Source organism: Mustela lutreola, chromosome 10 (assembly GCF_030435805.1).
Source record: "Mustela lutreola isolate mMusLut2 chromosome 10, mMusLut2.pri, whole genome shotgun sequence".
Classification (NCBI taxonomy): Eukaryota; Metazoa; Chordata; class Mammalia; order Carnivora; family Mustelidae; genus Mustela; species Mustela lutreola.
The window spans coordinates 34,952,239-34,977,055 of record NC_081299.1 but is presented as its reverse complement, the minus strand read 5'-3'; the positions used below and the strand labels follow the sequence as shown (position 1 = coordinate 34,977,055).

Here is a 24,817-nt window from a genome sequence, read left to right as displayed (position 1 = left end):
GCAGACCTAGAAAGCCTTGGCAATCCCTGGCCTGCAAGGGCATTTAGACATTTCTCCACTGGCTAGCCCAGTAGTAGTAGTAGGGGCCAGGTGGTAGAAAGAGATCTTGAAGCAAGAGACCGTGACTTGTTCCAGGATTCCAGGAGCGCAGCATTAGGAAGGACACTCAATGGGCGTTGATGACTTGTGAATGAACGAAAGGGTACAGACCACTGTGCCTCCTCTCCTCCTCTAAGAATGCAAACGCTCGCTACGTAATCTATTGCTCGGCGCTCCTCTCTGCTCTGCGGGCCTGCGGTCCCATCGATATGCTTGGCCATCGCGCGCCTGCGCCTTTAGGCTCTCAGTCGCAGGCGGCGTGGGGAGCGTGGGGAGCGCTGGGAGCTGTTGTGGCGCGCCGGGAGTTGAGAGGTAAAGCTGCGGCTTTTGCGCTGTCAGGCCCCTTACGAGCTGGCTGCTGGGAATGAACACGGCGGTGAGGGCCACGGGGTCCCGCTTCATATGGGGGAAGCAGGCTTCTTGATCCCGGCCGAGGAAGGCCTGATGGGGTGGGCGAGGGTGCAGAGCTCCAGGGTCTCCAGCTCGAGTCCCTGCCAGGACCGGGCAGGCAGCTAAGTGGCCGAACTAGAAGGGAGCCAACCACTTTGTGCAACAGATGGAGAGGAGTTTCAGGAGGGGAGCATCTGCTTGAAGTCACAGCGAGGACCAGATCGGGGACCACACACTCCGCAGAGTACCTGAACTCTTTCCACTTCAGCCCTTCATTTATTTATTCTGCCTGTTTTTCGTTGTTTGGGGCAAAGCAATCAAATCGGAATACAACAAGCTCCAGATGAAAGACCCATTATGGTAGTGTTTTATCTCACCAGTTGACAAAGAGAGAGGCAATAACTGCAATAATGGAAGCATGTCTGAGATGCCATGAACACCTCCCCACCCCCCGCCAAAGCTTGGGAGACTCCCATTACCCAGAGTTGTGACACTGCGGCATTTGACATTCTGCTTCAGGGTTTGTGAGCTTAAGTACCAGGTTCCCTTCTAGGAATTGAGGAGGCTTAGAGTTTTAAATGTCAGGCCTTAAATGTCAGGCCTTGCCTGTAAGTGGTAGAACCAGAACTCAAACTCAGGTCTTCTGACTGCGAAAGCGCCAATGTTCTCTTCATAATAACATCAGATGTGAAACGAATTATATAGTGCCAGCCAAATTGAATTTAAATTCTAATCTGAGGCAATGCTTGCTGGAATTGAAATTATGGTACCTTTTTTCTTTTATTTTTAAGATTTTATTTATTTAGTTGAGAGAGAGCAGCAGAAGGAGAGGGAAAAACAGGCAGGCTCCCGGCTGAGCAGGGAGCCCGCAGAGGGGTCCCAGGCTCCTGGGACCCTGGGATCATGACCTGAGCTAAAGGCAGACGGTTAATGGACTGAGCCACCCCGGTGCCCCGAAATTACTGTATCTTTAAGTTGTAGATGTTGTGCAGGAGCCTTCACTTTGTGCCTCGGGTGTACTGGGTTTAAGTGCTGCAGTTTAAATATTGATGAGGGGCCTAGAGATGATCATAATTATGAATAAAGGTGCAACATTATTTGTCAACTTACTGTCAAATAATTTTTTTTCTGAACATTGCATTTCACACTTGTATTTAAAAAGTTATATCAGGGGTGCCTGGGTGGCTCAGTGGGTTAAAGCCTCTACCGTGTGCTCAGGTCATGATCCCAGAGCCCCGCATGGCATCTGGCTCTGCTCAGCAAGAAGCCTGCTTCCCCTCTTTCTCTGCCTGCCTCTCTGCCTACTTGTGATCTCTGTCAAATAAATAAATAAAATCTTAAAAAAAGAAGTTATATCATTTGTTGTAAATCAAGAAGTACTTTTATTTTAAATCAGTAAAGTTTATGACCTTTTACTATGCATCTTTTCTGTGGTAGCACCTGTAAAGAGATTATTTTGAAGGTCAAACAGGTTTGTTTATTACCTTGAGTTTAGAAAAGGGAATTAATCTGATTTGTTTCTGCCACTGGGCTCTGCAAATCTAGGTTCAGATGCAAGCCTGCATTTGTGTTTATAGCAGTATCTTTCATCATTGGGGATAATGAAAAGATGGGAGCAGATGGCTGAGTTATTGGAGACGTTTTAAGTCATTTTATACTTTTCAGAGACCTAATATGCTTGTATATTTTTTATTTATATATTTATATATTATATTTATTTATATATTTTGTATTTATTGCTGTTAACTCTTTTTTCAAGAAATAACTCATTAGAAGCCCACTTGGTAAACTCCTTTTTAAAGTTTTCTTTTTATTTAAATTCAGTTTAGGTAACATATACTGTATTATTAGTTTCAGGGGTAGAAATTAGTGGTTTACCAGTTGCATATAACACCCTGTGCTCATAACTTTAAGTGCCCTCCTCAATGCCCATCACCCAGTTACCCCATTTCCCCACATACCTCCACTCCAGCAATGCTCAATTTATTTCCTAGAGTTGAGTGTCTCTTATGGTTTGTCGTCTTCTCTGTTTTCATCTTTACTTATTTTTCCTTCCATTCCCCTATGTTCATGTTTTGTTTCTCAAATTCCACATATGCATGAAATCATATGATATTTGTATTTCTCTGACTGACTTATTTTGCTTTGAATAAATCCCTCCAGTTCTATACATGTCATTGTAAATGGCAAGATTTCATTCTTTTTGATGGCTGAGTTTTATTCCATTACACACACACACACCCACCCCACTTGGTAAACTCTTAATCCTTGAAGAGTCAGCTCAGATCTTACCTTCCTATAAAACTTTTCTGGACTTTTCTAGGAAGACTGAGACTATATGCCTACTGCATCTTGAATATATCTCTGCTATGACACTAACCATACTATATTGTAATTTACCAAATTTGTCTTCTCCACTTAATTGTGAGCACCTCAAGGCAAAGGGCCAAGTTTCTTTAATTCACATGCCTCCTTCAGCCCATCTCCCTTGGCTGGAGCTGAGAGTATGTATTGGTGAGTCAAAAAATATAATAAAGGTGATGCTTATACTATAGCTAAGGAAACTTTCTTACTGTGGTTTTTGGAGTTGCAAGTGGCACATTTGACATAGTATCAATAACCTAAGTAGAAGTAGGGTTAGTACTGTGTGTGCTTTGAATTTTATAATTTTTTTTTTCCTGTTAATTTTTTTTTCTTTTTTTTTTTTTTCTGTGACAGCAGTTTGTGAAAATGGAATTTCAAGCAGTAGTAATGGCAGTTGGAGGGGGATCTCGGATGACAGACCTGACTTCCAGCATTCCCAAACCTCTGCTTCCAGTTGGGAACAAACCTTTAATTTGGTACCCATTGAACCTGCTTGAGCGTGTTGGATTTGAAGGTGAGCTATGACAATTAAATATACTCATAAAACTTGAGGGATGTTTGATCCCAGTGATTTTTCAGCTTTATGAGGGTGAGAGAGGATGAATGAGATTGACTCACCACTGACTGTTGGCCTCTATAAATTAAGAACATAGCAGTACTCTATTGCTATGTTAAAAGGTTCTTGAGAAGACAGCACTATTACTGTGTTAGAGTTGCTCCCCACAATGATCCAATGCACTCGGAAGGAGTGCAATAGGAATCCAAGTTAGTACCTCATAGTCAGTACTTAACTGTGAATCTATATGTATGTGGTAATGTATTAATATATTAAGGGGTACAGTGTTGAAAAGATAATTCAGGCCCTGATTTCTAGGACCTTGTAGTCTAAATACATATATAAATAGAGGGGACATCACTACAGATCCTTCAGACATTAAAAAGATAGTAAGTAAATATTTTGAACAACTTTATGGTAACAAATTTGACAACTTAGATGCACATTTTAGAAATATTGCTTTGGAAATTATATGAAGAATGGATTTGAGGGAGTTAGGACTACATGCAGGGAGATGAACTGGGGAATTGATACAGAAATCCATAGCAACAGTGAACTAAAGAAATAGGACCTGAACTAAAGAAGTAGCACTAAGGATGGAGAAGAGAGAACATTTGAGAAAGTTGATGATTTATGGGGAGGGAGTGTAGAAAAAGAGAGAGGAGTTCCCTCTACTTTTTGCTTGGGTGACTAGGTGACTAGGTGGTGATATGGATAACCAGGAAAGGCATTATGAATCAAGGAACAAATTTGAATGAATATAATGAATTCAGCTTTGGCTGCAATGAGTTTGAGGTGTCCTGTAGTTAGATGTAGCAAATCTGAGTACTAGATGGAAGTGGTGTCTGGTCCTGGGGCACAGTTTTGTGTTCCAGTGTTCATTGTGCTATGATAATTGCCTTCCTGAAAGAGACCCATGAATGTTTCTGTGCAGTGGTCTGCATGACATTGATGTTAAGAGATGTTTAAGAAAAGATTTTCTATTTTCTTTTCTTTTCGAGATTTTATTTAAGTAATCTATACCCAGCGTAGAGCTTAAACTCACAACTCTGAAATCAAGAGTCCCATGCTCTACCAAATGAGCCAGCCAGGTGCCCCAAAAGATTTTCTTTTTAATACACTTTAAAATATCATACTATACTTTAATAACTCCTTGTGGATTTGCCATCAATAACTTTTTTTTCCTTTTTACTCTTGCTATATCTTCAGTTGTGGTTAGGGGTTTCTTTTATGGTGTGTTTAACACCCATTACATAGGAAATTTTATCTCACTAAGTCTCACTTAGAAATTGATGAATGCCTCCTAAACACAGGATTCCGGAATTTAATAACAAAGTCTGTGTTCACTTTCTTCATATTGTTCATGAGTTTAGAGAAGTTAATGTAGTCCTGCTTAGTTTTTTTCTTTCTATCCACACATAAGAGTCTTAGTCCAGTTATTAGACTGTCCCATATTTCCAGTTACTTCCTTGACTATGCACTCTCCCTAAAATGTTCTCTCCAAAAAAAAAAAAAAAAAAAAAAAAGAAATAGTAAAATAAAATGTCTTCTCCAAAATGTTATCTTCTCTTTGAAGTTCCAAACAGCCTCAATCACCCTGTCCTCGATGGTTCCATCACACTTTGTTTTTCTATCTCAGTACCCACCAAGGCCTGTTTTATGCTGTAATTAGTGGAATGGAAGACTGATCTGAGAGCAGCTACTGTACTTCATTCATCTTTGTAACATCAGTATTTATAGAGTGTATACTAAAGAAGTTTTCAGTGGTCTTGAATTTATCTTGACCTATCTCAAAGGCCATCACTTCCACTTTCTTAGTCATTTCTCCATGTTAAGTTTCTTAAGAATAGGAACCATGTTGAATTCATCTCTGACTTCTCAGTGCCTATTTTTTCTTTACATATGAAGTGTATTTGTATTTATTGGTTGAATGAGTTGGTACTAAAAGCAAAGCAGGGAATGGAAGAAAGGTGAGAGAAGGAAGGAAGGAAAATTAAATGATTTGGAAAAGAAAGAGGGAGGAAGAAAGAGAAGGGAAGAAAATAGAAAAGTATGATTATGGTGAAAGGGAGAGAAAATTGTTACCTGGAACACTATCATGGAACAAGTGGAAATTGAGATGCTAAAATCTGATCTTCAGGGGCACCTGGATGGCTCTGTGGGTTAAAGCCTCTGCCTTCGGCTCATGTCATGATCCCAGGGTTCTGGGATCGAGTCCTGCATCAGGCTCTCTGCTCAGCAGGGAGCCTGCTTCTCTCCCTCTCTTTGCCTGCCTCTCTGCCTACTTGTATCTGTCTCTCTGTCAAATAAGTAAACAAGATCTTTAAAAATAAATAAAATCTGATCTTCAGACATTAGCAATACAAGTTATGTTGCAGTGAATTACATTACCCTACCAAAGATCATTAACAAAGATTTCCAGTTTTCTGTCATTCATTACCAGATATGTGGATAAAATGAAGACATCTGTTAAGTGGGGATTGTCTCTTGGTAGCGTTCATTGTGGTCCTCAGTGAAGTACTCATGGCTACCTGGTAGGAAGTGGTGATAGCTCTTCCTTTGTAGTGAATGAAGATTTCAAATGTGATCCCATTTGTATCTGCTTTGATGCATGCTCTTCTGAGCTCTTTGCATCAAGTAATGATATGTAATTTTTAAAAAGATTTTATTTATTTATTTGACAGACAGAGATCACAAGTAGGCAGAGAGGCAGGCAGAGAGAGAGAAAGAAGCAGGCTCCCTGCTGAGCAGAAAGCCCAATGTGGGGCTCCATCCCAGGACCCTGGGATCATGACCTGAACCGAAAGCAGAGGCTTTAACCCACTGAGCCACCCAGGTGCCCCATATATAATATATTAAAGTGTGGGCTCTAATCATCAGACGAGTTTTATCTTGAGTCCATTGCTTACTAGTTGTGTAACCCTGAACAAAGTGACTTAATATCTTTTAGTCCAAGTTTTCTCATTTGTAAAATGAGATTGTTGTAAGAATTGAGAGAATGCCTGTAAATACATTGAAAAGGTTCAGTAATATCAACTGTTATTATTAAATCTAGAAACAGACCAAATTTAATTGAACTGGTGAAACCACTGTCTAAATAAATGTGTTTTTGTGTTTTTCCTTCTTTTTCCCTTTTGTTCTGTAGAAGTCATCATCATCACAACCAGGGATGTCCAAAAGGCTCTATCTGCAGAATTCAAGATGAAAATGAAGCTAGATATTGTGTGTATTCCTGATGAAGCTGACAGGGGAACTGCAGATTCTCTGCGCCAAATATACCCAAAACTTAAGGTGAGAAACAATTTCTTGATTTGTATTACTTATTGAAGATAAATATCACCTTATGTTTTCCTACAACAGTTTATAATGCTTTTTCGAAAATGTATTCTAGCATCACATATTTTGTTGCCCATGTACTCTTCAACCACTTTTTTTTTTTAGATGTATGTATTTATTTAAGTCATTTTTGTACCTAACATGGGGCTCAAATTCATGACCCCAAGATCAAAAGTCACATACTCCTCTGACTGAGACATTTAGTTATTATAGTCACTGGTTTCCAGTATTTTTGAGTAATTGTACATCTTTATAAAAAAGATATGCTTTTTTTTTTTTAAGATTTTATTTTCTATTTGACAGAGAGAGACACAGTGACAGAGGGAACACAAGCCGAGGGAGTGGGAGAGGGAGAAGCAGGCTTCCTGTGATGGTGGGGCTCAATCCCAGGACCCTGGGATCATGACCTGAGCTGAACGCAGACACTTAATGACTGAGCCACCCAGAGGCCCCAAAATAGGCTTTTTTTTTTTTAAAGATTTTTTATATCATTTGAGAGAGAGATCATGAGTGAGAGCACAAGCAGGGAGGTGAGTCAGAGGGAGAGGGAAAGCAGAGTCCCCACTGAACAGGGAGCCTGACACAGGGCTCTATCCCAGGACCCTAGGATCATGACCTGAGCCGAAGGCAAATACTTAACTGACTGAACCACTCAATCGCCCCAAAAAAGATAAATTCCAAATGTGCTTTTAAAGATTCCATTTAGGGATGCCTGTGTGGCTCAGTTGGTTGGGCAGCTGCCTTCGGCTCAGGTCATGATCCTAGCATCCTGGGATCAAGTCCCACATCAGGCTCCTTGCTCAGCAGGGAGCCTGCTTCTCCCTCTGCCTCTGCCTGCCACTCTGTCTGCCTGTTCTCATTCTCTCTGACAAATAAATAAATAAAATCTTTTAAAATAAAAAAGATTCTATTTAAATGAAGTTCATGAACAAGCAAACTTTATTTATTCATTTCTCTATTTATTAATTTTTAGAGAGAATGCGTGTGTGTGGAGGGGTGCAGGGGGTGGGAGTGGGGGGAGGACAGAGGAGAGAGAGAGAGAGAATCCCAGGCAGGATCCATGCTCAGTGTGCAGCGTGACTCAGGGCTCAGTCCCACAACCCAGAGATAATGACCTGAGCCAAAAGCAAGGACTGGATGCTCAACTGACTGAGCCACCCGGGTCCCCCCATGAATAAGCAAAACTTAATCTATAGTGATAAAAATCAGAGCCGGAGTTCACTCCGCAGATGACAGATTGACCAGAAAAAAGTACAAAGGAATTTTCAAAAATTCCTGACTCTCATCCTTACAGTATAACATTTGACCTTTTGATCTACTTTGATTAGATACTAACAAGGGCATATGAATATGAGGGCACAGTCTCCCTACTGGCCTGTGGCCAATGAACTGAGAAATATCCACTGTATACTATTTTTATTTTATTTTATTTATTTTTTTTTTAAGATTTTATTTATTTATCAGATAGAGATCACAAGTAGGCAAAGAGGCAGTCAGAGAGAGAGGGGGAAGCAGGCTCGCTGCTGAGCAGAGAGCCCAATGCGGGGCTCGATCCCAGGACCCTGAGATCATGACCTGAGCCGAAGGCAGAGTCTTTAACCCACTGAGCCACCCAGGCGCCCCCACTATATACTATTTTTAAATTGATATCCTCTGGAGAAAATTCAATCTGTATGATAATGTTGCCATCTTGTTTGAATTGAGGAGCAGTCTCTCCTGGTATTTCTGGTAACTGTAAACAGATGTATTAATATATTCAACCTGCCTATGCACTAAAGAACAAAAAATTAATGCAGAAATGTATATGGCCGGGGTACCTGGGTGGGTCAGAGGGTTAAGCCTTTGCCTTCAGCTCAGGTCATGGTCTCAGGGTCCTGGGATCAGGGCTCTCTTTTTAGCAGGAAGCCTGCTTCCCCGCTCTCTCTGCCTGCTTGTGATCTCTCTCTCTATCAAATAAATAAAAATCTTTTTAAAAAAATGAAATATATATGTTCTTACTCTCCATCCTACCATTATAGGGGAATAATTTACACACAGTAAAATACAAAGATATTAAGTATACAGTTCAGTGAGTTTTGACAGATACATACACCCTAAACACCACTACCCAAATGAAGAACATTTTCATATGAACAATTTCATAAGAATAATTCATATGTTAACTTTGCTTGTTCATGAACTAGATATAAATGGAATCATACCATTTTATTCTAGTTTCTTTGGTTCAATGTAATATTTTTCAGACTCATATTGTTGCAGATATAACTAGTTTTTTTTTTATTCCATTGAATAAATATACCACTATTTACTCATTTCTCTGTTGGGTCATTTGGGTTGTTTCTGATTTTGAGATATCATTAATAAAGCTGTTACGAATATTGTTCTGCAAATCTTTTTGTGAAAATATTCTAGTTTGTAGGGTTTACTGTATTAGAAACTGCCATATAGGTTTCCAAGTGGTTATACCATTTTATACTTCCATCAACAATGTGTAAGGATTACATTTGCTTCATGTCTTCATCAACACCTAATATTGTCAATTGTACTTTTACATTTTAACTATTCTAGTGGATATAAATGTAGTAGTATCTTGTGGTTTTAATTTGCATTTCTCTGATAATAGTGATGCTAACTACCTGTCCATGTGGTTACTGGCCATTTGTTTATATTTATGGAGGGTTCGAAGCATTTGCCTATTTTTAAATTGAGTTGTTTACCTTTTTTTATTGATTATAGAAATTCCGTATGTATTCTAGGTGCAAGCCTTTTGCCAAATGTGTTGTAACTATCTTCTGCCAGTCTCTGGCTTGCCTTTTTACTTTTTTAATGGTGTCTTTTCATGACCAGAATTTTTTGATGTTGATGAAATTCAGATTATTGCTTTTTTTTCCTTTGTGGTTAATATACTTTTTGTGTCCTCTCTAAGAAATCTTTGCCTATCCCAAGCTTGTGAATATATTCCTTTTTTTTCTTTTTTAAGATTTATTTATTTGAGGGGTACTTGGGTGGCTCAGTCGTTAAGTGTCTGCCTTCGGCTCAGGTCATGATCCCAGAGTCCTGGGAACGAGCCCCGCCTCAGGTTCCTTGCTTGGTAGGAAACTTGCTTCTCCCTCTCCCACTTCCCCTGCTTGTGTTCCCTCTCTCACTGTGTCTCTCTCTGTCAAATAAATAAATGAAAACCTTACAAAAAAGAGATTTATTTATTTGAGAGAGAAAAAGGGAGCACATGAGTGGGGGAAGGGTCAGAGAGAGAGGGAGAGAATCCCAAACAGGCTTCCCACTGAGTGTGGAGCCCCACATGGAACTCAGTCTCATGCCCCTGAGATCATGACCTGAGCCAAAACCAAGAGCTTGGACACTTAATCAACTGAGCCATTCAGGTACCCCAATAAAGATACTCTTTAATGTTTACCCCATCTTGATTTAATTTTGTATGCAGCGTGAGGTAGGGATAAAATTTTCTTTTTTTCTATATGGATATTTATTCCAGCACCATTTTTTTAAAAAAGATTTTATTTATTTGACAGACCAAGATCACACAAGTAGGCAGAGAAGCAGGCAGAGAGAGAAAGGGAAGCAGGCTCCCTGCTGAGCAGAGAGTTCCATGCGGGTCTCTATCACAGGACCCTGGGATCATGACCTGAGCCGAAGCCAGGGGCTTTAACCCAGGCACCCCTCCAGCACGATTTGTTAGAAAGATTTTACTTTCCCCATTGAATTGGACTGGTGCCTTCATTGAAAATCAACTGACTGTATATGTGTGGTCTTTCGGTTTTCTCTATTTTGTTTCATTGGTGTATTTGTCGAGTCTTCAAAGCACATTGAATAATGTCTTGATTATTTTAGCTTTGTAGTAGGAATTGAACTGGACCTAGAGATTAGTTAACTAATTAGTTAATAACAACTAATTAGTTATAATTAGTTAATATTGATTCTTCCAGTCTTGAACATCTATTTATTTAGGTTTCTTTTAATTTCTCTCATAGTGTTTTATAATTTTCAATGTAGAAGTTTTGAACATCTCTTGGTAAATTATTCCTAGGTAGATGTTTTTAATGGTATTGTAACTGGTGCTTTTTACTCTATTTTTCAATTGTTTGTTGCTTGTGTATAGACATAAAATTGCTTTTTGAAGATTGGCCTTATCAAATTGTAGACTCCTTTTTAATCTTTATGCTTTTTTTTGTTTTTGTTTTTGTTTTTTAATCTTGCCCTGGCTAGGACTGCCAGTGCAATGTATTATAGGCATTTCCATTCACTTTTGGCCTTTTCGTTTTCCTGTGCTTCCATCCAAGTAGATTTTGGTGTTTCTGACTAGAGAGATTTCCAATACCATAACGTTGGATGTGTTACTTTCTGGACGGCAGCTGCTTATTTCCTTAGGGAAGATACTGGGAATTTCACTAAGAAAATGAAATGATAGTTCTGGTCTCTCATAGGAACAGATACCAGGTTTACTAAGAAGCTTAGGGTGCTTGGTGGACTTCCCAGGGGCTGTTTTAGCTACAGTCTAATCATTTAGGATGGAGGTGTAATCTCTTCGCTCCCTAGTTTCTAACTCCTAGAAATGTTACTTTTACTTGAACCTGGAACTGGCAGTTCTAGAAGTCTCATGTGAGGCTTGTAACAATTAGGGGCCTGAGAAATAGTAGTAACAACTATAAATAGGAATAGGCATGTGAAGCAAGTAAAGTAAATGCCAGTAGGACACTGTACTTCCAAGTTCCTGCTGCTGCTTATGGTTTTAACCATTGAATCCTTATTTTAGAACCTAAAGGTAAGAGTCCTCATTAAGTCATTCTTACAGTCTCATTTCTTTTCCTCCTTTCATCCCACTTTGTTTTTACATAATTGACATCACAGCACCTTTTACATATAATCCTGCCTCTGTGCCTTTTCTTGAGCTGAGACTAGGGCTAGCAGGTCTCTGCTGTCTTTGCTGTTTCTGCTTGATTCCTCCTCCACCAATGGCTCCTGATACTTGGCTTCATGTCAACTTGCATTCCAGCCTGGAGCAGAGGCAACTAAGCTAACCTGTGGAGGAACTTAGCAGACTCCTAAATCGCCGAAGTTTGAGCTAAGCCAAAATTCAGAACCATCTGGGTGGGATCAACACACTTGTAGGAAAGGTAATGGAAATACACGTAAACAGTTGAGGAAAGTGAAACAGCCTGAGAAGGGCAGTTTGTTGGTGTTTGCTAAGAGATGTCATGTACCTCTCTGAAGTAGAAAGTTGTAGCCCCAGGCTGTGCCAGGGTTTAAAAGCAGTGCCCCCTTTGAGCCAATGTATTTCTCTTACGTTGATCCCACAAAGCAGCTTCCTAAACATTTGGCGACTATTTTAGTCTTTTTTTAAGTAAGATTTTAGGTAAGATTATTGCCTTTGAGATTTGGGGGTTTATGAGCTTTTGATTCTTTTATCTTTACCCACTTCCTTCGGATTGAGTTCCCCAAATATTACTTTGAGGTTATCCCATGTGACTTCTGCTTTTCTAGAGAAAGACCACAACAGTATATTAGCTTTATTTGGCTTTTTTGTTTAAAATATGTTTCACCATTTTAGTTTATAATGTTTCTCATTTGCATTGCATTTGCTAAATATATCGCAGTTCTCTTTATATTTGGAAACTTCCATCATGTGTGCTTATAGGATATTGAAGTTGGACATCATACTTGCTGTGTGTTTTTTCAGCTGACATACATATTTTATTTGGTTTTATTCTCCTGGCACTGTTTTCTACTTCATTTTACCTTATCTCATGCCACAATTTTTGCCGACTTACTGGCTTCTCACTTTTTATTTCAGCTGCCTACCCTCTTTCCCTGACTTTTCAAGAAAGGTTACTGGCTCATTCATTCTCCCACGCCCTGGGTGAGTGAGCTCCATTCTTATAACTAGTGTTGATAACATGGAAGTTCTTAGATTTTCAGTCTTCTCCACAATAGTGTTTCATATTTGTTGATGAATGATTCATTCTTATCTATGTCTGAACTCATTCATTTACCAAATATGTATTGAGGCTATAATAATTATTATAATTGCTTAATTTATTAAATAGCCAATTATGGACCATACATAGTTTGTTTGTTCTTTTTAACTATTTATCAGGGAAAACTTCAAACGTACAAAAATGGAACATTGCTCGAGTATCTGTCACCCAACTTTAGTAGTTATCAACCCAGATAATCTTTTTTTTATTTTTTAATTTTTTTGTAAGCATATAATGTATTATTAGCCCCGGGGTACAGGTCTGTGAATCGCCAGGCTTACACTCTTCACAGCACTCATCATAGCATATACCCTCCCCAATGTCCATGACCCCACCCCCCCTCCCTCCCCTCCTCCCCCCAGCAACCCTCAGTTTGTTTTGTGAGATTAAGAGTCTCTTATGGTTTGTCTTCCTCCCAACTACCCCCAAACCCCCAACGTTGCATCTCCACTTCCATCATATCAGGGAGATCATATGATAGTTGTCTTTTTCCGATTGACTTATTTTGCTAAGCATAATACCCTCTAGTTCCATCCACGTCATCACAAATCAACCTAGATAATCTTATTTCATCTATATCCCCACCCGTCTTGCTCCCTCTCATATTCTTTTGAAATAAATCTCAGAAATCCTATTACTTCATCTGTAAGTATATATTACTAAGATAAGAGCTCTTTAAAAAATAAAAATAAAACTGTAAGACCATTATAACACCTAAAAAAATTAATAATTCTTTATTATCAAATATCCAAACAGTGAATAAATTTCCAGTTGCCTCATAAATATAATTTTAAAATGTTTTAGTGTGTTTATTTAAATCAGGAGGCAAATAAAGACTATACAATTGGTTGAAATGTCTCTTTTAATATATAGATTTTCCCTCTGTCTCTTCTTTTTCTTGTAATTTATTTGTTGGAGAAACTGGGCCATTCATTTTCTCATACATTTTCCCTCACAGTCTGCATTTTGTTGATTGCGACCCTGTGGTGTTGTCTAATAAGTATCCCTCTCTTTATATTGGTATTGGTAGTTGGACCTAGAAGCTCCATTAAATTCAGGTTTTGAATTTAGGGACAAGACTTTCATAGGTGATAGTGCGTTCTTCTGTCTGGAGGCACATAAGCTTTTGGTTGTCTCTTTGGGATGTAGTAGCTGCAAGTGAATCACTGCCACAAGGCCCTGGTCCTTTTTTCTCTAGTCTTTGGCTACCTGAAGCTTACTTCTAATAGCGTCTTTAAAAAGTCTTCATGATATCGATGCTAGGTGGATTAGCTGCAGCCTTCATATTTGAAAGACAATTTATATGGATATAAAATCCTTGACTCACATTTTTTCCTTGAATATCTTAAATTCCCTCATTGATTCTCTTATAAAGTGTTGCTGTCCAAACAGTGAAAATCTTTCTTTGCCTTATGAGTGAGTTGGTCTTATTTCTGGATTCCCAAAGGTGTTTTTTAATTATTTATTTAAAGATTTTTTTTTTTTAAGATTTTATTTATTTATTTGACAGAGATCACAAGTAGGCAGAGACACAGGCAGAGAGAGAGGGGAAAGCAGGCTCCCTGCTGAGCAGAGAGCCCGATGTGGGGTTCCATCCCAGGACCCTGGAACCATGACCAGAGCCAAAAGGCTTTAACCAGACACTGAAAAAAAAAGATTTTATTTTTAAGTAATCTCTACACCCAATTTGGGGCTCAAACTTACAACCCCAAGATCAAGAGTTGCATGCTCCACTGACTGAGCCAGCCAGGTACCCCTATTTTATTTTTTTAAAGATTGATTTATTTATTTTAGAGGGAGAGAGAACACAAGTGAGAGGTGCAGAGGGAGAGGAAAGAGAATCTCAAACAGACTCCGTGCTAAGCATGGAGCCTGAGGTAGGGCTCGATCCCATGACCCCAAAATCACGACCTGAGCTGAGACCAAGAGTCAGATGCTTAACCGAGTGTGCCACCCAGATGCCCCCCCATTTTAATTTTTTTTTTTTAAGTTCTGTGTACAACATAAGCCTTGAACACATGACCCCAGGATCAAGAGTCACATGCTGTACCAACTGAGCCAGCTAGTCACCCCAAGTTTTTATCTTTCTTTAAACTTTTCTGGTTTTACCATGTAATATATCCTATTGATCTGAATCATATTTTCTAGATATGTAGTATGTCCTTTTCATGTGAAGTTTTGGTCTTTTTTATTGTTTCAGATAAGTCTTCTGGAATTATAAATTTAGGTTTTTGTTCTATTTCATTACCTAGGTTTTAGTCCTTGGGATTGTTTTTTTTTTTTTAAGATTTTGTTTGAGAGAGAGTGGGTGCATGAGCCGGGGGTCGGGGTGGGCAGAGGGTGAGGGAGCAGCAGGCTCCTCACTGAGCAGAGAGCCCATAGGGGTGATCTCCAGGACTTTGAGATCATAATTGAAGTGGAAGGTAGACACTTAACCTACTAAGCCCCTAGTCTTTGGAATTCTTACACAGATGTTGGATTTTTGTTGCTTTTCTTCACTTTCAGTTATTTTGCCTCAACTTTTTATCTGTTTCTTCTTAGATTGTAGGATTTTTGTCTTTTTTTATGCTTGTTTCCCTCGAGGTATTATGCATTGCGTTGTGTTCTATTCACTTTTGTGTCCTTTCTAGTTTAGCTGTTGTTTCTGAAATGATCTTTTTTCTTTGATTTCTAACTCTTTCTTAAGTTTTGTCATCTAATTTCTAATTTTTCTAATTCAGATTTATTTTGACCTCATCTATTATTTTCTTATATTAGGTTATTTTTAAATAATTCGCCTACAGGTTTAACCTTTTTCATGAGCATGTCTTTCTGACATGTGGTTCATTGTAGAGATGTTACTCTAACCCTTACTATGATCTTTTTCTATAATAACTTTGTACGGGATTTATCTATAATCCTTTCCTTTAAAAAAATTTTTTAAAAAATTAACATATAATGTATTATTTGTTTCAGGGGTACAGGTCTGTGATTCATCAGTCTTACACAATTCATAATGCTCACCATAGCACATAACCTCCCCATTGTCCTTCACCTAGCCACCCATCTCTCACAGCCCCCTCTACTCCAGCAGCCCTCAGTTTGTTTCCTGAGATTAAGAGTCTCTTATGGTTTATCTCCCTCTCTGGTTTTGTCTTGTTTCATTTTTCCCTCCCCTCCCTATGATCCTCTGTCTTGTTTCTCAAATTCTTTATATCAGTGAGATCATATGATAATTGTCTTTCTCTGATTGACTTATTTTGCTTAGCATAATAGCCTCTAGTTTCATCTATGTCATTGCAAATGGCAAGATTTCAGTTTTTGATGGCTGCATAATATTCCGTTGTATATATATACACCACATATTCTTTATCCATTCATCTGTTGATGGACATCTAGGCTCTTTCCATAGTTTAGCTATTATGGACATTGCTGCTATAAATATTGGGGTGACTATAATTCTTTGTATTGCTGATTTTACCCAAATTTAATTTTCCTAAAATTTTAGAAGGGAAGGATAACTCAGGATAGCTATAGAGTCCCCTCCTTTGAGATCTTTCTCCTCTGCTCCATTATCTCCATTTTATCTGGCCTTTCTCTTTGCTTTGCACTGATTATCCTTATCCTGCTCAATTTGGATTCCAGCATATTCTCAGGGCTTCATTTTTAAAATGAGTATTAGTTTGCTAGTTTCAAGAGTTCAAAGGATTGCTCCAGCCCCTTCAGACCTTACTGAGAATAGATAAGGAGATTGAATCTTGGGTAAGTTTAATGAAAGAGTTAGTGATTAAACTTAGGTCCTTCACTTCAAAGCCTATGCTCTTAACTCCTGTACTATGCTGTCTATACAGTCTGAGATAGAGGTGAAAATCAAATATATGCTTTATCCAGTAGGGATACTTTGAAGGCTCATTAACAGATTAATATTTTAGAAATATGACCTCATGAATGAGATCCAGAGAGACCACTGGGAGGCTGTTGTAGTAATCCTAGTAAGAAATGATGAAGAACCAAACCAAGACAGTGACAGTGGTAAAAAGAGATGGGGATAAGTTGGAGAATATTTAGAACTTGGTGGTTAATTAACTGAATGTGGGAGGATAAAGAGAAGGAGAGATCAAGCATGACTCGAAGGTTTCTAGCAAGAACAACTGTGTGGATGGTGATGGCATTCACAAATTTAGAGGCTACGGGATAAGGAACGGGTTTATAGGAGAAATAAGATGTGTAAGTACATTTAGCTCACTAAATAGATTTTGCTATGAATGTGAACCATCTTTCCCACAAGAATATTAGAGTAAATAAAGAAAAGGACAGGATACAGGGGGCCTAAGGAAACACCAGTACTTAACAGACATGTAGAAAGAGAGGACCTTCTGAAAGAGGAAGAGAGATGCAACCATGGATATTTTAAAGTAATTATAACTAATATATACACAGGGTTCAAAAAGTATAAAAATGTTTATGGTAAAATGTTTCCCTTCCTTCCTTATCCACCTGGTTTCCCTGTTAGCAACCACTGTTACTAGTTTCTTCTAGTTTGAGGGTGTTTTTTTTAATAATTTTTTTTTATTTTTTAATAAACATATACTGTATTATTAGCCCCAGGGGTACAGGTCTGTGAATTGCCAGGTTTACACACTTCACAGCACTCACCATAGCACACACCCTCCCCAGTGTCCATAACCCCACCACCCTCCCCACCCTCCAGCAACCCTCAGTTTGTTTTGTGAGATTAAAATTTGAGGGTGTTTTTTGGGGCGCCTGGGTGGCTCAGTGGGTAAGCCACTGCCTTCGGCTCAGGTCATGATCTCAGGGTCCTGGGATCGAGTCCCGCATCCGGCTCTCTGCTCAGCAGGGAGCCTGCTTCCCTCTCTCTCTCTGCCTGCCTCTCCATCTACTTGTGATTTCCCTCTGTCAAATAAATACATAAAATCTTAAAAAAAAAAAAAAGATTTGAGGGTGTTTTTTGTTTTGTTTTGTTTTGTTTTTTCTTGAGGGTGTTTTTAAGATGGAAGCAACTTGAACATTTTTATATGAGAGCTGAAGAGCCAGTGGAGAGGTGTAGAAGAAAGGAGACAAATGATGGATGAGGTCCCCAAGGAGAAAAGAAGGAATGAAGGAGCAGCTTTGGGCAGGAGGAAGGCTATATCTTCCACTAAAATGAGAAAACAGGAGGAAAGGGAAAGCTCAAATGCAGATCAGAAAGGAGAGACAGGAATTTAAAAAGTTCACTCCTGAGGCCTCTATATTCTTGAAGAAGTAGAAAGTAGGGTTGTCTGTGAGAATGTGGAGAGAGAAAGGTAACGGGATTGGGACCTGTGAGTAGTGAAAGTGCAGAACTGTCACTAGAAAATAGGAGAGCTGAGTAGGGATACTGAGAAGGAGACCTGAGCAACATGAGGGGTGCAGCTAGGGTAGAAGAATGTAAATTATAGAGCCCCTAGGTGGCTTAGTTGGTTAAGTGACTGCCTTCAGCTCAGGTCGTGATCCTGGAGTCCCAGGATCGAGTCCCACATCCCAGCTCAGTGGGGAGTTTGCTTCTCCCTCTGGCCCTCTCCTCTCTCATGCTCTCACTCTCGCTCTTGCTTAAATAAATAAAATATTTTTTAAAGGAATGTAAATGATAATTACTGCAGTTAGCACTCTTGTAGGGTTGGATATTTTTTTTCTTATTTTTCTATCTTTCACCATTGCTCAGATGTCTAGATACAGAGGCGAAGATATGTTTCAATTGATCAGAGTTATGAGCAAGGTTAATATTTGCACCCACTGAACAGGGGAAAACTGAGACCAGGAAGAATAAGATTTGACTAAGGACTCGATGGGCAAAGGGCTTCCCTCTCATCTTTCTGGCATGAGCTTGGCAAAAACTTTCCTCCCAGACCCAGTCTCTCCAGATTGGATCTGGGTGCTGGGTAAGAGTTTATCCATTCCTCTTCTGTGGGGAAGTTAGTTGGCTTCATTTCTTTCACTGAGTGTCATGCTACAACATACATCCTTGTACAAATTTCTTTGTGCTCTTGTTTTGAAGTTAGACACCTAGGAGTGATGTGTGTATCATAAGGTATGTGCATCTCCAGCTTTATTTAGATAAAGGCAAATTGCCCTTATCTAAATAAAAATAAAAAATAAAAACAAAAACATAGCCTTTTAGACAATTTTGCTTTTTATATTTAGATCTTTAAACCAGTATTTATATTTATATATGATATGACGTAAATATCTAAATTTATCTTTTTTCCAAATGAGTAGCTGGTTATTCCCACTATTTATTGAATAATCTTTTATTCTCTGATTTATACCAAGCTCCACATATGCCTGAGACTATTTCTAAGCTTTCTCTTCTCTTTCACTGGCCTCATTGTCTTTTCCTTCATCAATATCCTATTGTTTTAATTACTGTAGCTTTTTAGAAATTCTGTGTAGTAGGATGATTCCACTCTACCTCTCATTATTATTATTTATCTTTAAAGTCATCTTAACTATTTCTTTCCATTTGACATATGAATCTCTGTATTAACCATAAAAAATCTTTCTTGGTATTTGACTGGAATTACAGTGATTTTCAGTTTAATTTGAGAGAGTTGGCATTTTATAATACTGAGTCTTTTTATTCCTTAAATATACTATATCTCTATTAAGGTTATTTTGTTGTTGTTGTTGTTTTCAAATAAGATTTGAAGTTTTTCTATAAAAAAGAAGTTTTATACATCCTGTATTGAACTTATTAGTAGATACTTTCTAATTTTGTTATGAAACATGGTATTTTTTAAGGCCCACACATTATATTTGATTATGTCTCTTTAGTCTTTTACTCTAGAACAGTCTCCCTTTCACCCACTTTTTTTCTTTATGCCATTGACTTAATCAAAGAAAACAGGTTATTTATAATCTCCCTTGTCTCTGGTGTGTCTCTTTGCTCTCTGTTGATGTCATTTAACTTGTTTCTCTTTTCCAGTATTTTCATAAAAACTGTAATTTGGATCTGAATGTGCATTAGATTCAATTTCAAATTTTTTTGTGATAATATTTTCTATATATACTCCATATTACATTGTATCCAGATCTGAAGTCAGATATTTTTAAAAAGTCCTGGAGCTGCATGGGTGGCCCAGTGAGTTAAGTGTCTGCTTTTGGCTCAGGTCATGATGCCAGGGTCCTGGGATCGAACCTCACATTGAGCTCCCTGCTCAGCAAGGAGGCTTGTGATCTCTCTCTGTCAAATTAAAAAAAAAAAAAAATCTTAAAAAAAAAAATAAGAATTCTAGATTAGAAATAATAGTCCTTCAGAATTTTTTGTTCCAAAACCAAGCAGAGAGAGGAAAACTTCCTTAATAGTTCCTTGTGCTATAGATTTTTTTTTCTTTTAAGTTTATACTTTCGCTGGATTTTCATTTATGCAGGATCTCAGTTCAAACTCCTTGCTTCATATCGTTGTCAAGCCATATCTTTTGGCCCAGGGTAGCTCTTTAAAACCCCAGCTAAGGTAGCCAAGGTTTCTGTTCAGTTTTCACTTCCTTCTTCACTTCTGGCACTTGGTATTTTCCCTTTTTTTCTTGTAAGTTTGAATACATTTGGAATAATTTTTTTGTTAGGTCTTGTCCAAAAGTTTTAGGGTTTGTAACAGAATTTGGGGGTTCTTTCCAATGCCAGAAGCCTCCATGCTGAATACTTAATGTGCTTTATTTCATTTAATCATCTAACACCTTCTACAGTAGTCACTGTCTTTATCCCCATCTTACAAATGAGAAAAGTAGGGCTGAGGGAGCTTGAGTAACTTGCCTAAAGTTCAAGTGGAAGGAAAGACTATGCATTGGGTACCATAGTCTCAGTAAATGCATTAAGTAATAAGGGATTAATAGTATAATGTCTGCTAGGTGTGGCCAAATGGCACATGTCTCAGTGGAAATTGAACTATTATTTGAGAATGCAGTAGTGGAGTGGGTTAGGGATACAATAAAGAACTGAGTTAGGAGAATACTCTGTGCCGTCTAGAGAAGAACCTGCAAACACTGTTTGGATCTACTTACTGAAGGACCACTTCATGAATGTCTGTTTCTAATTGAGTCTCGTAGGAAGAGAATAGGAATATGTAACAGTGGGGCAATGTGTAGGGGTAGATGTTCCTAATGTGAAGAGGATAAAATAGCTCCAGAAAAGCATGAAAATGTTGGTAGATCCTATGCTTTTAGCAGTTGAAGAATTACTACAAAGCTGAGATGCAAGGGCATATTTTTAGTTTCAAATTGTGTGAGCTGATGTCCTCACTTAGTATAAGCGTATACCTTTAAAACTTTACCCAGGTCTGTATTTCTTTGAAATATACTAAAAAGAAAACATACCAATTAAATAACTTAATTGGTAGTCTTTTTTTCTTTCTGGGTGATAAGCCTGAATTATATACATATAAGGTTTTGTGTTTTTTTAAGATTTTATTTATTTATTTGACAGAGAGAGATCACAAGTAGGCAGAGAGGCAGGCAGAGAGAGAGAGAGTGGGGGAAGTGGGCTCCCTGCTGAGCAGAGAGCCCAATGTGGGGCTCGATCCCAGGACCCTGAGATCATAACCTGAGCTCAAGGCAGAGGCTTAACCCACTGAGCCACCCAGGCGCCCCTACATTTAAGGTTTAATTTGATTTTTTTTTTTTTTAGAAGTTGAACAATTGAGAGGGAAGGAGAATAGAAGGGCAGATGAAAAATGAGATTGAGAAGCAACAGAGACCTGCTTTGCAGTAACAGCTGATTATTCACACGAAATTAATTTACTTTAGAACCTTAGTTTATGGTCTTAGATACTACCCTAAAGTAGAGAGTTAATTTATTAGCTGATTATTGAGGGTGTAAATTTATTTTCTTTGGAGTTAGCCAGAATGTTTGCTGTGAAGATCACAAGGGAGATATTTCATATTCACTGTGGATTGCTAATCCCCACAACCAGCTTGAATGGCAGACTTATACCATGTGGATATCCACCTTGAAAGGTAGATGGTATTCTGAGTAATCAGTACTCAGTTTAAATAATAATCTCCCCCAAGTCCCACACCTGGTTAGGTGCTGAGCCAGACTAGAACCCAGCCCTGGATTTGAGATACATTTGTGCATCTCAAATATACATGATTTTTCACTCATACTGCATCCGAAAGACAAGCATCAGTTGTCCTTATAATGTGCTGTAACTCTAGACCCTGGGCTTCAGAATGGGTTTAGTTAGTCTGGAATTTTCAAATTTACTTTTTTCTTCTCTTTTTAAGTCTGTGGGATCCATGTGTTTAGAATTTTTTGTATACATTAGGTAATTATATGTAAATATAGAAATCTTTTAAAGTATGCAATTCAGCGGTTCTTAGTACTATAAAACTCCGAATTAATTATTTTTGTGTGAAACATACTTAAAAATCAGCAAATCTCCTCGAGGACTCAAGGAGCTATGTAGTATCCTTGTGTCATGGGTTTGAGGATATCCTTCTCTAAGTAGAGGAAGATGCAATGTTGTGGGAAGCTGTCTAGAGCCATATGAGCAAGAATTCTGGCTCTTCTGGAGCAAAAAGAGCTCTTCTTCATGGGCCATAAGTAAGGATGTGTGTGATCAGCCCGTGAAGCAAAACTTGCTGACTCCTTGGGCATTGAGCCTGACCCCCATTAGGTGCTCCTCTGATTGTCTGAGGTGATCAGTCATTCATGGCATTTTTGTGCTTCAGAAAACAATGTGATTATTCCTTAGATAAGTGTTTTGAGAACAGGGTAGTGAGGTGTCTTTAGGAGACCTCAGCGGACAAAATCTATAATAGAGTTCTGTAGCCTGTGTTTAAAACACTTACCTTATATTGCAGGTCTCAATGGCTTCTCTTAATTTAGAGATTGCAGAGTTGATAATTTTCTCTTTAATCTAGACAGGAATCTTGAGCCTCAGGCAAGCCTCATTTTCCCTTTGCCTCAGTTTCACAACCCAGAAAATAGGGGTAATGATACCAACACACTAGTTAGAGGTTTAGTTCTTTAAATTCTTTGATGTAGCAAAAGAACTATTGTTATATGTCTTATGAAACAGCTAACATGTTACAACAAAGAGCAAACTATACCCATGAAATCCCCATCCTAGGGACAGCTTGTTAGAAAGATTAAGCCTATGTGCTATTTTTAAATGTTCAAAAAGCTAAGTACAAGTTATTTTCAGTTGACTGTTTGATGTCTTTATCATATTACAAATCTCTGTCATTCTTTCCTGGAACTTTTCATTTTGCCCAAGGATTTGTTTCTGGCAGATTTCTATCTGCTTGAAAAGAATGAGTACGCTTTGGGTAAGGGAAAATCTGAGAATATGGTCCCAACTTGCCTAAAGACTTTTTTAAGTGGCACCTTTTCTTCTTATGATTGCTTGGTGGGCTGTGGTTGCCCAGGAAGGCCTCAGGATATCCCCAATGATGCCTTTTTTTGAGCTGGCTGGTGGAATAATAAAAAGTCCAGGAGTTATGGTAGAAACAAGTTAGCAAGTTGAAGGAGGGAATTTTTTTAACATTTTCCCCCAACCCAGGAAATCTCAGTGAAGCTTTTCTCTTGACTTTAATAACCTAGTATGTATATCCACAGCTTGATGGAATGAGGGGCTATAGAATAGGATAGAAACATGATAGCTAGGAATTATGATAGAACACCCAGGCTGTCATCACACACTCTCTTTATCCTGGGGTGATAAGCAGCCATATGGCTTCGATTTTTGGAAGCTCTTGGAAGGGCCACCTGTCCTGCTCTGACTAGGAGAATGGACCTACGCTATATGTGGGAAGTCAGTAAACATTCTGTCATCATGACCTGGGAGTTCATTTCAAGCAGTCTATAAGCTACCCAACCTTTTTTCAGCTCTTAATTTAGACATCATCTGCTCCAGTTAGCCTTTGCTGGCTTTCTAAGACTGGATTAGGTTTCATTTTTCTGTACTTGCACAGAGGATTAAAGTGATTTGTTACATCAGTATCTCCCTGCACTAGACTGTGGGACAGGAACTATTTCTGGGTGCTCAATATGTATGTATTGAATGAATGACAGATGGCGGCAGGCTCTTTGTAAACATTTGGAACATGCTCCTTACTCCTTTTATGTAGACACAGGTGCCTACATTTGAGTTTCAGTGATTGTAGACCAGAGGGATCATGGCATTGGCTGCTTGGTGTTCATTTTATTTGTATCTATAAGTTTCCATCAAGCCTTAAGTCTACTGACATGGGGGCACATGGGTGGCTCAGTGGGTTAAGCCTCTGCCTTCGACTCACGTCATGATCTCAGGGTCCTGGGATCGAGCCCCGCATCGGGCTCTCTACTCACTGGGGAGCCTTCTTCCCACTCTCTCTCTGCCTGCCTCTCTGCCTGCTTGTGATCTCTGTCAAATAAACAAATAAAATCTTTAAAAAAAAAAAAAAAAAGTTTTACTGACGTGGCTGGCCCTCTTCCCCAAGCAGGTTTTCCCAGAGGGAGGATTGTTTTATCAAAGAGGTGGAGTGGCATACTGAAAAGAATGCAGGCTTTCAGGAAAATGGGTAAACCTGGATTCTAATTCTTGTTCCATCACTCACTAGCCTGTGACCTTAAAGAGGTTAGAAGTCCCTTCCAAGCTTACATTTAATTTATCTACAAAATAGTCATATTTTTCATTTATGCACTTGCTTATGCTGGAAATAGAGGGGTAAACCAGATAAGCAAGATCCCTCTTAGAGCTACTCCATAAGAAGAGACAGATAATATAATAAACAAGAAAGCAATTTCAGATGATAACAGGTGCTAAGAAGAAAAATAAAGCAATATAAGGAGATAATGAGTGGCAGAGGAAGGAGAGCTCTTTCAAATGGGAAATAACATTTGAGAAAAAAACTCTAGTAAAAGGGGTGCCTGGGTGGGCTCAGTGGGTTGAGCCTATGCCTTCATCTCAGGTCATGATCTCGGGGTCCTGGGATCGAGCCCCGCATCAGGCTCTCTGCTTGGTGGGGAGCCTGCTTCCTCCTCTCTCTCTCTCTGCCTGCCACTGCGTACTTGTGCTATCTCTCTGTCAAACAAATAAATAAAATCTTAAAAAAATTTTATGAAGACGTCTATTCTTAACTTCCACAAG

The 24,817-nt window shown here is 38.7% G+C and overlaps 1 protein-coding gene across 3 annotated transcripts in view; it reads left to right on the top strand.

Moving 5' to 3' along the window:
* The first annotated feature begins 320 nt into the window (after positions 1-320).
* EIF2B3 (eukaryotic translation initiation factor 2B subunit gamma) overlaps positions 321-24,817 on the top strand; it is a 126,213-nt gene continuing 101,716 nt past the window's right edge. The window contains exons 1-3 of one of the 3 annotated variants that reach the window (XM_059135381.1): positions 321-411; positions 3,208-3,367; positions 6,555-6,700. In XM_059135381.1, coding sequence (XP_058991364.1) covers positions 3,220-3,367; positions 6,555-6,700 — 294 coding nt within the window. In that variant the 5' untranslated portion in view covers positions 321-411; positions 3,208-3,219. Of the gene's footprint in view, positions 412-3,207; positions 3,368-6,554; positions 6,701-12,551; positions 12,618-24,817 lie in introns of those variants that run through there. The other 2 variants (XM_059135380.1, XM_059135382.1) reach the window with 2 other exon arrangements.